Source organism: Accipiter gentilis, chromosome 8 (assembly GCF_929443795.1).
Source record: "Accipiter gentilis chromosome 8, bAccGen1.1, whole genome shotgun sequence".
In the NCBI taxonomy this organism is placed as follows: Eukaryota; Metazoa; Chordata; class Aves; order Accipitriformes; family Accipitridae; genus Astur; species Astur gentilis.
In genome coordinates, this window is record NC_064887.1 from 41381317 (window position 1) to 41397259 (window position 15943).

The 15943-nt window shown below is 40.6% G+C and overlaps 1 protein-coding gene across 3 annotated transcripts in view; it reads left to right on the forward strand.

Moving 5' to 3' along the window:
• The window catches only part of KDM4B (lysine demethylase 4B), a 95422-nt gene extending 81499 nt beyond the window's left edge, over positions 1-13923 (forward strand). For all 3 annotated transcript variants that reach the window (XM_049807566.1, XM_049807567.1, XM_049807569.1), the window contains 5 exons: positions 4822-5007; positions 5164-5328; positions 6110-6229; positions 9020-9112; positions 10965-13923. In XM_049807566.1, the coding sequence (XP_049663523.1) occupies positions 4822-5007; positions 5164-5328; positions 6110-6229; positions 9020-9112; positions 10965-11150 (750 nt within the window). In that variant the 3' untranslated portion in view covers positions 11151-13923. The remainder of the gene's footprint in view (positions 1-4821; positions 5008-5163; positions 5329-6109; positions 6230-9019; positions 9113-10964) is intronic.
• Positions 13924-15943: the final 2020 nt, after the last annotated feature.

Consider the following 15943-nt stretch of genomic DNA (forward strand, 5'->3'; position numbering starts at 1 on the left):
GAAGAATCTCTGTCTGCTTCCAGAGTTATTTCTCTGTGTGCAAATGGGTTTTGTACACAAATGTGAATGTAAAAAGCATTCATTATTCAGGTGGAGTGATGGAGCTGTGTGATGCGAGAGTGATAAATCTTGCAGCAGTGGCTCTTTATGGATCATCTGACATTTCCAGCATGCATCCTCTTCATTACCAGCACTTGTAACAATGAACTAAAAATCCTTTTACACAAGACTCACTTGTATTGCTTAATGGAGCCTTACAAGGAAACATGACTTAATTCTTTAACTCTTCTGTGGCTGCCTTACAGCCCTATAGAACCAGGGCAGTATTAACCTACATAAAACTCTGTTGCTTCATTCTGCTCTGACGCTTTGGCTATGCCATCCAAAGCCTTTGCACAGACCTACTGCACATCTTTCTGTTACGTTCCTGACTTAAAGCTTCAGAGTTTTGTTGATTTCTTCAGTGTTGTATTCCATTTGCACCTCACGTTTTCTTCGTGTCTCAGGAAAGGTAGAGAATTTTTATACGAAGTACCTTGACTTACACAGTCTAATGACGTGTTTTACAGGCACCTATTCCTTATGTTGAAGTTAGCAAGAGCCTGGCTTGTAGCTCAATTCTTGTCAAAGCCTGGCTTTAAGCACTTCGCTTGGAAAGCGTTAGCATGGATGGTACTGCACACTGCTTCATCAGAATCAGAGTAACTTTTTTAGAGGTGCAATGCTGTTTAATTTCTGCCATGATCTGTGATGACTGCCAGTGGGGCATGTTGGCTAGTCCAGGTAGCTCTGGACACAGGTGCAGGTCTTGGTCTTGAGTTTCTGTCAGCATGCCAGTGTAATTCCTCTGAAAGATGTCTGGTGCCCAGCTGTTAGGATGTAAGAAGTAGACTTTCAGCCTAATTACTCTGTGTTCAAGAATGTCATCAGGTAAGTATTGTATTTAGACTGATTATAAAAATCTTTCTGCTCTGTCGGGCTATACTTGTGAATGCCCTTACAGTATGTATGCACGTACCATCAATGTCTGTTGAAAACTGTTTGTGTATTGGTGTTGTCACCACATACGTTGTAGCTTTATGAGTGTCATTTGCTACAGGAAGGAAAGCAAATAAATTATCTTGAGCTAAAATTGAAATGGGTTTTAGAGTTATGAACTAGGTAGAGATTAAAAAAACCTAATGTGGATGGCAGAATGGAAAGTAGTGCTTATAGCAGCGGCATTGGTGTAGTGTGTGAAGAAGTAAAAAGGAAATTTAAATTTGATGAGATTGTGTGGAGAAACACACTCATGAGCCATTGTGGAGAGTTTTAGGATTCTTTACAGGAATTTGCAGGTAATTCATGAAGCACATGAGGTGTCAGTGGAGGAGTTGGGGGGGGGGGGTCTGTTCTGGAGGTGAGCAGCTGCATTTAGGAAGATAAACTGAAGGCATCTAAAAGGTGGTGGTGTTGGATCTGATGACTTTGGCAGTGACGGAGTTGATGCAGTACTAGATAAAATTGGAGAGATGGCCTTTGTTGCTGAAAAAGATGGAAAAGGGGAGAAGGAATGACATGAAGGTTGAGGACAGTTGGAAGTGAATGGATGAAGGTAATGGAGGAAAGAGGGGGTAGGGGTTATCGGATTATTTTTAAAATTTTTTTAGATGTTTGTATTATTTTAAGTTACTGTGAGAGGGCTGAGGTAACAAGGACGTGCAGTGATCTGTTTAAAGGTATATCCTGTTCTTTAAGCATGCACCAGGCCTCCCCTTTTGAGCACAGACTTTTCAGTCCATTTGTGGGTATTGCATCATTTTAAAGAATGCAGTTTGCGTGCTTCTTGATTAATGGTGTATTACGGGCCTGTGCGTTTAAATTATTTATGACGTGGAAATTTGGAATAATTAGCTGTCATTCCTCAGTGGAGTAAATGAATTGCAGCGTTCATCATGCAGGAGACAGCCCATTTCTTACTCTTAGCTATGACCTGACTCTTGGGTATGCATTTATTCTGAAGATTTTTCTCCTGTGCTTTAGACCTTCTTTCTTCCTGCTACCTACCCTCCCACAGAAAAAGGCTTTAAATCTACATGTGCTGCTTTACCACAGCACTCGGCACTGGTGCTTCTGTCCATCCCAGATTTGCATTTTCACCCCTTCCACTGACTTCTACATTTCAGTCTCACTGTAGCTCACATTTTTCTTTGTCCTTTGATCATATTTACTCTGAATGTTCCATTGGTGTAGCTCTTTTGCCTGTCAGAAGGAGTTTGTCTTGCTACTGGGGTGTCATTAGGTACAGGCTAATCCTTCTGGCTGGGAAGAATCCTGTTTGCACCAATGAAGGCAGATTCCTGATGGTGGAGGGTTAATGCTCCCTTGAGAGGCAGTATTGAGCCCACTGTATATCAGCAGTTGTCCCTGCTAGTGGGAGAATTAGGTATTGACAGTTTAATAATGAGATCTCATTGTTATTGACTTGCTTTCAGTGCCGTGTTCCTGCTGTGCACTTTGCTGTGGCGCTTATCTAGCTTTTGAACGTGGTTTACAGAGCGATAAAGGCATAGCTTATTAAATACTAAAAAACACATTCTGGCAACACTAAGGCTCTGGCTTTGAATTTCCTGGCTTTTGTTAGTTTAAGTAAAAAGGCCAAATTAATCTTTGGTGTAAACATAGTGACTTCAGTTAATTCACAGAAAGTGAATCTGACTTATTTCATATACATGTGGGGCAGACCCCAGTCAGGGAGGGGTGATGTTGCCCAGAAACAGGGAAGAATGCATCTTCCTTTCTTTTGCATGTTTTGCTTTCAAGGAAAAGAGAAATACTCTTTGCAGAAGGAATGGTCTTTTATTTGTCTTGGCAATGTGTTGTAGCTAGCGCAGTGGGGCCCTGGCTCTTAGCTATGATAACACAAATAAAACATAACATTAAAATTTGGCAATTCCTATTTTGCATTCACTGGATGGTTTATAATATGATACCAGTCTTCACATTTTTGAGGGTACGCTTTTAAGATAGCCCAGATCTAGAAGCAGAGTGAATTTATACTTCTGGGCGTTGTATTGGCTTATTGTGTGATCTCAGGCAGCTTATGTTACATTTCTAATCCCATGTAGTAATTCATATGGATCTTAAAATTGAGGTCAAGCGTTCTGTAAAGTTGTATACCTTGAGCACTGCTTTAATGGGAGTGAGGTAAACGAGAGGCCGTGAAGAGTGAAAGAGGGGAAGAAAGGATTTGTTTAATATCACACTGCAGAGAGAAAAAGAATCTGTCATTCACAGTATCATAGTATATTTGTAGGACACTTCTGTTTAGATGAGTGGATGGATTGGGAGGGAGGCAGGTGGTCAAACCTGGGGGGCAGTGGCTGGAGCAAGCCAGCGTGTTGTGCTTTGGAGATGGTCATCTGGAAACGGGCACTAAAAATCACTGCTTTCCTCTGTTCCTCCTTATGTGTAGAAATTATTTCTTTGTAATAAATAAATTACATAGCTGTACAGTTAGATTCATGGGCATATAATATCTCAGGATTTTATTTATATGAGGCGTTCATTCTAACAAGTAGCATGCATGTTCATCTTGTGGGCGCGATACTAATTTTTCACTGATTTGCCTTCTCCGAGCCTCAGCTAAGGTAAAGAAACTGCCTCTGATCACCCTAGACTTAAAATGTTAAAAGCTAGGAATAGTGTTTCCAAATAGTTCCCTGGAAATATTACACAAATGTCCAATTTAAATTCCTTTAGATTGGGATTCCCAAAATCTGGTCTTTAATATTTCTGAGGGGCTGGAAACAAGAATTTGATGGTGTTAGGGAATGAGGAAATGTGTCTCGTTTCCCACTGACACCTAATGCTTGCTGCCAAGTCTTACAGTGCCATAAGGCTTATGATTTTTAGCTTTGAATAAATTTAGATTTCTTTTTAAAGTTAGTCACACATCTTAAGTTGATTACCTGTCCCCCCCCAAGTGCTGTCTGATTAGATTAGCCGAATAACTGGATCTGCTTTGCAGAAAATGAGTTTTAAAAATACTGAAAGATTTCATACCTTTTTTCCCTTGTAATTCTGGTGTTTGGTACAATGTTTTTATTTCTTCTCTTTGCAAAACAGTGACTGAATTATCTTGCAATAGCTAATCTGACAGGGATACCAATAAAATATTTATGGTTGATATGTTTATGTGTGTAAAACAAACATGCAATGTCTTTGTTCCATTATATAAAATTACATTCTATTAGATCTAGTAAGTATAATGTTCCATTAAATATAATGGAACAAATTATTACACAGTTATTCTGTGTTCTGTTCGTTCAAACAATGAAAACATTATTTTGTAGCAGTGTATCTGTGAAGATCCAGCTGCTGTTTGAATTACCATAGTACATTTCATTTATCTAAGGAGGATGAGTATTGAGTTGTAGCAGTTCTCTAGTAACACTGATGTGTGTTTGCCTGTTATGCCCTCCCTTTCTCTCAGCCCTCCAGTGAGCATAGCCTCAAATTGGATTTAAGTCTGCTTCACTGTCCAGCATGGTTCTGGAGGGCTTAGTTGCTGGTAGATGTCGCCGTGTTCAAGGGAATGATAAGTTAGTATCTGCTATAGCTTCTTGGCTTATGAGTGATTCTAGGCAAGCGTATATAGGCAATTCTGGAAGTGCTGGACTTGACCTTTCAGCAGCAAACATCACCTTTTTTGGCTGTGGCTTCTAGGCCCTAGACACTAACGATACGGATTTTAGCACCAGGTCAGGTAACAGGGTGCTATACGTTGCATTAAAGCTGCCGTTGACTGCCTGCATAGCACTGACCTGTGTTTCTTTTCAGAAATGTGTGTACTGTCGGAAACGGATGAAGAAAGTGTCGGGTGCCTGCATCCAGTGCTCATACGAGCACTGCTCCACATCCTTCCACGTGACCTGCGCACACGCGGCCGGCGTGCCCATGGAGCCAGATGACTGGCCCTATGTTGTGTCCATCACCTGCTTCAAACACAAAGCAGCTAACCAGAATGTATGGGTTTTGGTTTGGGTTTGGGTTTTGGGGTGGTTTTGGGGTGGTTTTTTGTTTATTGGTTTGGTTTTTTGTAGAACAGTTTCTCTGCACCTATATTTTTAGTGCAGCTTTTATGATTGCAGATTGTGAATTATCCCTTTTTCTCTGTAACAGATTCAGTTTCGAAGGGAGGTGACCCTTGGACAGACTGTGATCACAAAGAACCGGAATGGACTCTACTACAGATGTAAAGTGATTGGCATGACAACACAGACTTTCTACGAAGTAAACTTTGATGATGGTTCATACAGTGACAACGTTTACCCAGAAAGCATTATTGTAAGCACTCTCTGTGGAGTCTATTACCATTATAGATGAGTACAAAGTGTAATGCACGCATTGTTCTTCTGTGCGCTTTGGGGTGGAACAATAAAGTAAAACTCAAAAAAAAATAAATAAATTAAAAAGTAAACTTGCTGCTTGCATAGAAGAGCTCATACTGCTCTTCATTACTTACTGTTCTTGTTTATGATATTCTCTCATTTCAATTTTTTTGATCCTTTACAAAGATGTGATTTTGCTATGCAGATGACTTCACAGAAAACAATGTTTGTTTTAAGTTGCATCCTATTTGTTTTGTGGTTGAATAATCTCTTATTTTTCAACTGACAAGTGTGATTCATGGGGGAAGCAGATTGTCTGTAAGCACTTCTGGTTCAAAATAGGGAATTCACTTAATAGAAGGAATGTCTAGAAGAGGCTGACTTGTCAGCTCATGCATTCTCTTCCTGATTGTGCCATTGGTTCACTGTGTGAAACAGAGCGGGTCACCCCGCTTGTTTTTGTTGATACAGGAGATCTGATGTTTTGGGATTTATAATGAGAAATTTCTTAGAACTGCGTACTGACACCAGAAGGAGGTGCAAGTGTTTATTTCTGGTCTCTCAATGGTTAATGGTTTTGTTTGAGATAACTGCAATTAATCACAAGTGCAGAAGCATTCTTAACTATAGTGTTATGTAGCCACTTCCTTGAGCAGTGATTTTAACACACCTCTTTACCTAGTTCTTGAGCTTTGTTGCTTTTGGGCTGTCTGACCTCTTTCACTCTATGTCTTCAGAGCAGAGACTGCATCCAAATGGGACCCCCTCCAGAGGGTGAGTTGGTTCAACTGCAGTGGACAGATGGAATCATCTATAAGGCCAAGTTTATTGCAGCCCAGATCAGTCAAATTTACCAGGTGAGTATGGAAGAGTACCCACCTACTTCATGTCAACATGTCTTGATTGTTGCTCGAATTGTATAGCTCACTAGCGTTGAATGCTTGCTCTGGTCACAAAAGGAGAATTTGCCTTCTGAAATTAATACTGCTGGTAGCCTAAAGAGAAATAGAATGTTAAAATAGGATCAAGGTAAAGGTTTTCTGTGGCAGAATGTGGATGTATGGATACACATACGTCTAGACTGTATCTGCTTTTAAAATATAAAATGAATTTGCCCTTTTCCTCAATAGTTCAGGTCTGACTCGGGTCAAAAGTGACCTACTCAAACTACTCTCTGATGGCTGTCCTATGGCTGGAGCTGAGCTCATCGTCCATAGTTCCCCATGAGTCAATATCTACATAATTACAACTTTCTGTGGTGCTTTGAGAGGAAGTAAGGGAAATGATGGGTCAGGAGACTATTGCAAGAGGGGGGAATAATCCTCTGGTCATGGGAAGGTACTTTGTGGAGCGGCAGCAGCATGTGGGAATAATGCCATGCTGCTGTTGTGTGAGGAATTGAAAGCCTTCAAGCTCTAGTCTTGTATGCTCTCACCATCTCTGTTTTTAAGGTGAGAAAAACAGCAGACAGGTTTTTTTGTCTTTGAGTCTGTTCCACGTATGGGATTTCTGTTCATGGAAGGTTGTAGTGGTCAGTAAAGGAGGATTTAACCTGGTACACACTATTGGTATTTCAGCACAGAAGGTTTTATAAAATGCAATGCAGTCCATTCTTTTGATTAAATCCTTTTTAAATGGTACCAAGAAGTTAAAAATTATAGTGATTTGGGAAGTATACTTTGTGCACATCCTTTTGAAAAATACATGCTGAAATATGCAAATAATTGTTATTTTTAAGAGAATAATGCCTCTGGAAAAAAGGCAAAGGAAGCCCCATATCTTATATTTGTTTGAAATGGGGTTCTGGTTTCTATCCTTTCTACGCAGTTTCATATCTCTGTGCGAAGAGCACAATAATCCACCTCGTCAGTTAACAGTCTTTTTTCGTGTGTATAATGGATGTTAACTGCTTCAGAGAAGATGTGATCAGAGGTGACCCTGGTTATGAATAAGTACAATATATAGTTTCATAAAGATCTATTGTTATGCGCGCTTTCCAGTTTAATCACAGTATAGGAAATTGTCATTGATTTCTTGAAGGTACAATAATTTGAAATAGGCTATTCCACTGATAGTGCCAGATGACAAAAATATGCATGAGGAGTCTGTGTTTTTCAAATCATGCAGTTACTATAAGTAAAGCTCTTCTCCGTGGGGAAAATAGCCTGACTAGCTTTCCACATTGGTTCCCTATGTAGATACTTTTTCAGTACTTAGGGTGCATCTCTTTTATCTGTTTTGGAAAAGGATTATATTTAAAAACAGAGAAACAGTTTTGTTATGAAATAAGTGTGTTTGTAGGAAGACAGCATGGATTAGCTTTTGCATTTTAAACTTGTCTTATTTTGCAGTAGCTTCCCAGTTCACATCTCTAGGGTGTATTTTGTGTGCTAAGATTGGATGTGTATACTTTTAAAAAATTGAGCCCAAATCACTGTCTTGTAACTTGCTCTAACTCATATCAGTAATTTGGAACTTAAAAAAACAAGGTCCAGCCACTCTGTGATAGTTTTAAGATAGCACTGCCCTCACTTGCAAATCCTGCCTTTCTACTTGAAGTTGAGCTCGTGTAGTGGAAATGGCAGACAGCAATCTGCTTGTGCCTCGGCTGTTAAACTTCCTAATTCGTGTTCCCTTCTGACTCTGTTACAGTAGTGGTGCTCTGTAAAACCAGAGAGTAAATGGGACCAGTAGCATCTTAAACCACCTCAGCAGGGCTCAGCAGAGCTCATCTTTCAAAGCCTGTTCTCCCACCTGCATAGTTATTCCGGCTGATGAATGCTGCTCAGTTAAGGGACCTCAGCAGGCATCGCTGAGCTTGCATAACTGATGAGCTGCAAGACCTGGGCAGCGCAGGAGGAGTTGTTCAGAGCACAGATGCTTTCTTCCTTCTGTGGTGTGTGTCCTTCTGCATTATCCGGAAAAGCGTAATAAGTCTTGAGCAAAGGAAATCAGAGTCTCTTAAAAACTTTTAATAGTTTTAACATTTTTATATGCACGTTTCCATGAATAAACATTCCTGTAACATCTGATGCATAATTCATTATATAATCAGTGCTTAGCAAAAAAGGTTTGATGTGAGGAGTTACCACCGTTTTTGTACCTGGCTGACTATTTCTGCTTGTTAAAATACAAATGTATTTTAGTAGCTGGAGTTGTTTCCTTATGATGTGTGAAAGTGCTTTGTTTAAGATGAAAGAAATTCTTATTACCATATTGGCCTGAATACAGGGCTGCCTTTTATTATAAGTGAAAAAGCTTCTTTTTTTAGGATTTGAATCCAAAATCAGTAGAAATCTTTAGTGCTCTGACTGGGAGGGGGGAGCAGAGGAGCTGGTCCAGTTGTAGTATAGACATTTTAGGATCCACAGGAGCACTGAGTGAAACCACTTGGGCTGAATAAGACAACGGTGCCTGAGCAGCATTGAAACCAGCACTTTTGGGGTTCAGCATCCTTAACACAGCTTCTACAGCAATCAGAGAGACATGCAGTGCCACAAACAGGGGATCATCCATGGGAGCTGGCCCCTGACGCTTCCTTGGTATTCCCATGAAGGGACCATATGTGGCATAGCCTGGGAATGGACTGTTCAAGTACTGTAAATGCAGGGGCCAAGTTCTTATTTCATCTTCTGCCTACTCTGCAGGTCGAGTTTGAAGATGGTTCTCAACTAATGGTAAAACGTGGTGATATTTATACCTTGGAGGAAGAGCTTCCCAAGAGAGTGAAGTCTCGCCTGGTGGGTGTCAAAAGTAACAAACAGTAAAATGGCTGTGGCTTGCAGTACTCATTCACATTTTCTTAGCATATTGTTTAGACATTAGGTGAATTCAGCCTCTAACTTCTGTGGCTGTAAAACCACTTGTCATGCACAAAATATGTAGAGTAGGAGAAATCCACGATAAAAATGCTTGAGAAGCATTTAAATTATTTTCCCTTTCACGTGTTCAGATCTGATTTTTGTTTTCTCTGGTTAAAAGATTATGTTCATATTATTTTACACCATATGAATTTAGTTACACAGACTGCCTTTCTGTCTCAATACTGGCTTTCATCAGAAGTGAGGTGAATTGGTCTACAGCTAAGTGGTTTCTGGAGAACTGATTAGCAACATGGGACCAAACCCCCGTTTCTCACCAAAGAGGAGATTTAGAATGTAGCTCTTACCTATAAAGCTCTTAATCTAAAAGATCAGGCTGTCTTTAACTGCATACAATGGAATTATTGAGCCTAGAAAATGAGGGATTTATTTCATGGCTTTTTTGGTTCCAGACTTACTGGATGTTTTCAAACCTAGTGCTTTAACCTTTAAGGCCATCTCATTAAAACAAATGATGAGACTGGTTTCTCTGCAAATGGGGAATATACAGTTTTCTTCTTCATTCTAAATGTCTGTTAGGTCAGCCACTGCAGGACAGGGATGGATCCACAAAGTTAACCTGTGATAAGGTTCTGAGCTTCTGTCTCTCTTACGAGTCAAAAAGGATGGTCCAACCTTCCCTTAAGAATATATGAATTGCTGTGCCAAGTTAAACCAGCGGTTCACTGACCCTGTGAATCTGTGGCCACTAGCAGAAGCGAGAGATGCCTATCGTCAAAAATGGCCTGTTGACAGGCAATTCTGTGGAAGAACTGATGACAATTTGGAGGAAACTTGTTTGCTTATGTATGAAATCTTCAAGGGTTTTACCCAAAAAACACTTGTAAAATTATTGCTGTAATGTAGCTCTGGATGGCTTCTCTTATCTTGTTTGAGGTTGTTTATCTCAATAAGACGTCATGGCATAAATTTTAGGAGTTAATAATAATTGACCTTACTATCCTTGAAAGATTTCTGGTGGCAAAGAAGCACCTTAGAATTAATTTCTAAGATGTGCACAATAATCCAGTCGTCTTTATGATTAGATAAGCTTAAGTAAACATATTGGAGCCCTGAAATACAGGATTTGGAAAGAAACCTATTCTCTGCAGTGGAGACATCAGGCTTTATAGCAGTTCCAGAGAAAGGAATGCAACCTGGAAAGTTTCAAGTCTGGTTGAAAGCTAAGGCTTTTCTTATGAGCTTTCTGCTGTCAGAAGTGTTAGGCTGTGCTCTGTGGAAGTGATGCTTACAGTGCTTTAATGTAGTACCGCAGAACAAAGGAACAAAGCGATAGGAGACAATAATTTCCTTGTTTGTACAGTGATCCCCAAATGCTTTCTTTGGGTCTTTTTTTTTTAAAGACATTAGAGAAGCCCTAATGGCCTCTGTGCCGCCTTCTAGGAATGAATAACCTGAAGAGGCAGAGGAGGATAGGAGTAAACAGAGAATTGGCAAGGCAGGAGCTGAAGTAAAAGATATTCTGAAACAGAAAGAAGGCAACTCGAGGATCTTTCTTTCCAGTTTGGTTTCAGAAGCCTAGAATTTTTAGTTTCAGCCGTATGCTTTGCATGTTCCGGAGTTCACTTTTTCTACAGAAATAGTCTGAACCAAATTGTTCATTTGCTCTCCCTGCTGTCTTGTTACGCAGGCGTGCTCCACGGTTTGCACCCGTGTCTCTCCCTGTTTTCCTGCTGTGCCTCTAATGATTGTACTTTCGTGTCTCCTGCAGTCCCTCAGCACTGGGGCCCCTCAGGAAGATGTATTTTCGGGAGATGAAGTGAGAGCAGCCAAGCGTCCCCGGCTGGGGAATTCAAGAAATCCCGAAGAATACGGACAAAACCCAGATTACTTGGCCTTTATGGAGAGCCTGTTGCAGACACAGTACCAGCCTGGAACTCAGAGCAACATGTTTTAACTAGGATTAATAAAAAAATATTAAATTAACCCTTTTCAAGCCTGCGGAAAAATAACCAGGAAACTGTGGATAAGATGACCAGCCTTGTGCAATAGCCTGCTGTGAATTTCTTTCATCTACTCTTGGTTTGGACTGCAAGAAAATCCTGTCTGGCTGCACGCTACCTCTACTTGTCCAGACGTTGCTGACCAATAGAGTAGGGAGCTTGAAAAACCTTCAGACAGCATTTCACACGGAGACTTTGGGAGAGTTTGTACTAATGGAGCTTTGTGACTGGCTTTTTTTTTTTTTTTTTTTTTAAAATGAGGCTTGGAAAGGGTTAAAATTAAAAAAAATGACTTTTTAAAATATGTCAAACTCTTTTGTCTTTAAAGGTGCTATTACATTGACTACTGAAGCAGCCTTTGGATTTGTGTTTTCTGTACATAGACGTCACCTTTGTGAAGTTTTCTATAAATGAGCATTATTAAAAAAAAAAAGCAAACAAAAATAGGAAAACAAAAGTTTCCACAAAACATTTTTCTAGATTATGGCTTTAAAACAGAAAATAAACAAAATCCTCCCCCCTCCTCCCCAAATGAAATGTGACTAATATTACAGTGGGGAGCGAGAGAGCAAGAGCAGATGTCCTGGAAAGTTCTGGGTTCTTTTTTGTAAAGAAACACTATCTTCTTTGTAAGCTGGGGAAGATGGGGAAAGAAATGTTTCATAGCTGGGATGTTTCTTACCGTTAATTCTCTTAAAGACATGTGATAGATGTGTGCGTTTCTGCCATGTCACCAGGAAGGGACTTAGGGAAGACATGGCCGGGTTTTGGTCATTCTTGTCATCTTCCTTCCCCATCTTTGCCATCACAGTTGCTTTCTAGTTAAAAATCAGCATGGCTTTCAGTTACAATATGCCACTCCGTTTTGGTAAGTGTTCTGTTGCTGCTTCTTGTGTTAGTTCCTTTACGAGCCATCCCCCTTCCCCACTGCAGACTAGAGCATCGAGGGAATGCTCTAGCTCTCTGGTAGGCATGTCTCCCATAGGAACCTTTTTCTTTTCTTTGTCTTTTTTTTTTTTTTTGAGTTGTGCTCCTTACAGTTGTGAGAATCATTCCATGACAGAAGCCTGGGAGGTGTTTGTATGTTTTTCTTTTATCCTATTAAAGAAGAAATTCCCCAAACGTCTTTGATTGTTGTGACATCCTTTACTTAAGTAAAGACTGAGCCTTTGAGATACTCCTGGGGAAGAGGAATGCAAGCCCTTCATTCGATTGGACTCAGTTCACTGAGAATTGAATGAGCATTAAAAGCAAAACCAAATCCTAAAGTATTGAGCGGGCAGCTCCCACTTGAACACTTGAAAATCACCTCTGGTCGAAGAGCTGTTATGGAGCAGTGTTTTGTAAAAGAGCCTGATCCAAAACCCTGCTGAAGTCACTGGAAAGTCTTCCACTCTCTTTGGAGGACCTCTGTCAATTCCAAGGGAAAGAAAAAGGCAGCCCTAGTACCAAGTTGGAAAGGGGACGCGGCTTCCACAGTGTCTGGGTGAAGGGGGGCAAGGGCACGTCTTACCACTCACCTCAATGCCTTGGCCTGGCAGAAGCCACTGTGAGATAGCAGAGCTATCCAGAACGCTGTGCAGCAATCTTTTCCCCTTAATTCCCTGAAATTACTAGACAGAAAGAGACAATTTTTTTCTTTTTTTTTTTTTTAAGCCCCTTTGCAAGGTGGTCATTGTTCTGTGGAGAGGTTTTTAAGCAATGCTATAGCTGGATCTTTAAGGGAATAAGTGGGAAGGATTTGTGGGCTAGCAGATGGTAGATTAGCATCTTAAGAGACTCGATGGGTATTAAACTGTCCTAGTGAAAGAGTGGAGATAGAATAAAGCAATTTTTTTTAAATTTTGTTTTTTGTTCTCCCTTGAGAGAATTAGAGTTCCTTTTATTTCTTACTGCCTCTGCTACGGGTTGTTTTCTTTGTGTGTGTGTGTGTCTGCGCGTGTGCACACGTGCGTGTTTGTAAGACATTTGAAACAGGTTTTTTTTATTTCTGAGTTTTTGACGTTTTCAATAGATGTCTCCAAGAATAAAACCAAACTGAGACTAATAAAAGTTTTAAAAATTGGCAAGGTTCTTAGAAGCCTCGGTTGTTACTCCTACATAGCTGTCTCCTGTCGGTTAAGACAGGATTTAGTAGAAAACTTGCTTGTATAAAAAAATAAGAATGTTGCCAGGCCACGAGAGAAATATTTAAAACAATTGAAAGAGAATTTAAACAGCAGAGGATTTTTTTTGGAGGTGGGAGGGGAAGGGTGGGATGGGATGAGTGGTTGTGAGCAATGGGGAATTTCCTCTGCATGTTCAAGTCCTGACTGAAATAGCACCATTACTGTATTCATATGTAGTACCTTTTTAAAATACTATTTATATTGTAAAAACAACGTGTGTTTCCTCACCCCATATTCAGATGCTGAGTTATGTTTAAACGTGAACCTGGAACTGTAGAATGCCCTTCCTTGTCGCAAGGGTTTTGCCTTTTTGTTTATTTTTAAATCCCTCTCTTTGGTTTAGGAATGACTTGTGCAGATTATCTATAATGACCATATTGATGGCCTCTGTGCATCAGACTATTGAAAAGGAAATAGGAAATGCACATTCCTACCCTCCCCTTCCTCCAGTGAAATATATTTGTAAGTGTCTGATTATGTGCTATAAAAATAATGATTTTTTTTTTTTCCCCTCTCCCCCTAGATTAAGGATGTGATGTATTTTTTGCATATTTTTTTCTCTGCCTCTAGGTTCATAATGAATTAAAGGCTGTTGAGCACTTCAGAATTACAATTTTTGGGGGGTTGAAGTCTCTTCATTTCTAAGTTTAAAGTCTTTTGTACTGCAGGAGAAGATGGTTCCCAGATCTGATGGGTAAAGCTGATTGATAAAACGGAGCCAAGAGAAGCTGAGACTGTTGAAGAAGAACATGGTCTTTTCCTTCCTGTCTGTAAACCATGCAAGAGAAGAGGTCTGTCGTTGCACCCTTCCCAAAATTAAGAACCAAGCTTGCAATGCATTTTTGTCCAAGGTCCAGGATTTGCTCTAGCTGGCTCGTTCATGAGAACCATGGTTGCTAAATAGCCAGAGGTGGTTCTAAAATCCTTAATCTTTTAAATCACCAGTTTGCTACTTCCTTTTTTGGAGTCTGCTTTATAGCCTTGCAGTAGCCTTTCTTTCTAGCCCTTGGAGGTCATGCTGACATTGAACCTCTTAAAATAGCATCTTCCTGAACCTTCATTTAAACATCTTCATTTCCCATCCTAAGCCCTGATACTTTTCTACAGATTCCTCTCCAGTTGTTGCAGTATGAGGCTAATGCTGCAGATTATGCGAAAGAAAAGAAATCTCCAACTTCCAGTCTTTTGCAGCTTAATAGTTTTTCTTGAGATAATCTGAGGAATCGTACTAGTGGGAAGAAGCTGCTGATACGAGTCAGTTGGAATTCACACCCACACAAAGCTTACCTTTGAATTTAAGGTCTGCTACGTTGCTGTAATAAGAACTAATATAATTTTAAAGATGTCATAAGCAGCAGTACGTACTTCCAAGTAACTGCCTGGATCAGTGATCAAAAGGCAAGGATCAAACCTTTCTGTCACTCTATCACAGCCTTGCAGGGCTGTATAGACATTTCCACACAACCCTCCCTAAGTCACTGCGGCTTTCTGTTACTTTCTGAGATTGCTACACTAAAACATAGATGATGTAGGGTTATAGGAAAGCATGCTGTGCCCAGGGAGTCCTCAGGGAGATAATGTGGATACTACAGCTGCAGTAGTGAAGAGCTTTGCTTCCTACAACTTCCTCTGTCTACTGTTTGGGGCTGGATGAAAGATTGTAGATGAGCACAACTCATTAGCCTCTTCTAACCTCTACATCTTTCTTATCCCTGGAGAAAGTGTATTTGTGTGTATCTTTTAAATCTATGCAGCTGAGCTGCATCCTTACTAAAGCATGTTTTGGTTTCCTCCTTTTGCTTTTCCACATTCTCCGTTTGTGCCAGCTCCATCCTCTGGAGGTCCTGCAGGTTTGTCCTCCTCCAGCCCCGGCCAACATGTTCATGCACTGGTACCTGCGGCGTAGCTCCCTCCTGCCAGCCGCTTGCCTCTGGTCCTGCCCTGCAGAGTGCTTTGCTTAGGACTTGGCCGTTAATGGACCTGGGTTGCCAAGGTAGGGACGAGATGCCCATATGCGATGCTTTGTCTTGCGCAAAGGACTGCTGTTTCTTCTCGCTGCTTTGCAGAAGTCCAGCTCGCTTGGGCTGGTGAACAGTGGGGTGCCTTTACACAAGCAGATGTTTTGAAACCTGGAGCATAGAAACTGATAAAACTCCCTGAGTTAGTGTCACCAACTGTCACATGCACAATGAAGTTGTTCCATGATAATTGCTGGCAGCAATGAGAAGATGGGGATCAACAGGCTGCTTGCTTATTCCTACTCTGAGGCCAGCAGAGACTTTTGCCTTGTGCCTGGAGAGTGGAACAGTGGATGGAGATTCATTAACTCCTTGTCTGGTTGGAGAAAGATCTTTAGCTTGGTGAGAAGAAATGGAGGAGAGAATTCTTTTTTTTTTTTTTTTTTTTTTCTCCTTGTAAAAGACAGCATTATTTAGAAAACTAAAAATAGCAGTGTTGATTGGGGTGAGGCTATTTAGTGGTGAGGCTGAACAGACAGCCCCAACTTCCATAAAGCTTGATTAGATGTCTACCACTTTGTCCTTTGCTGTGTCATGGTTCTCTCACTCTGGACTACTTGT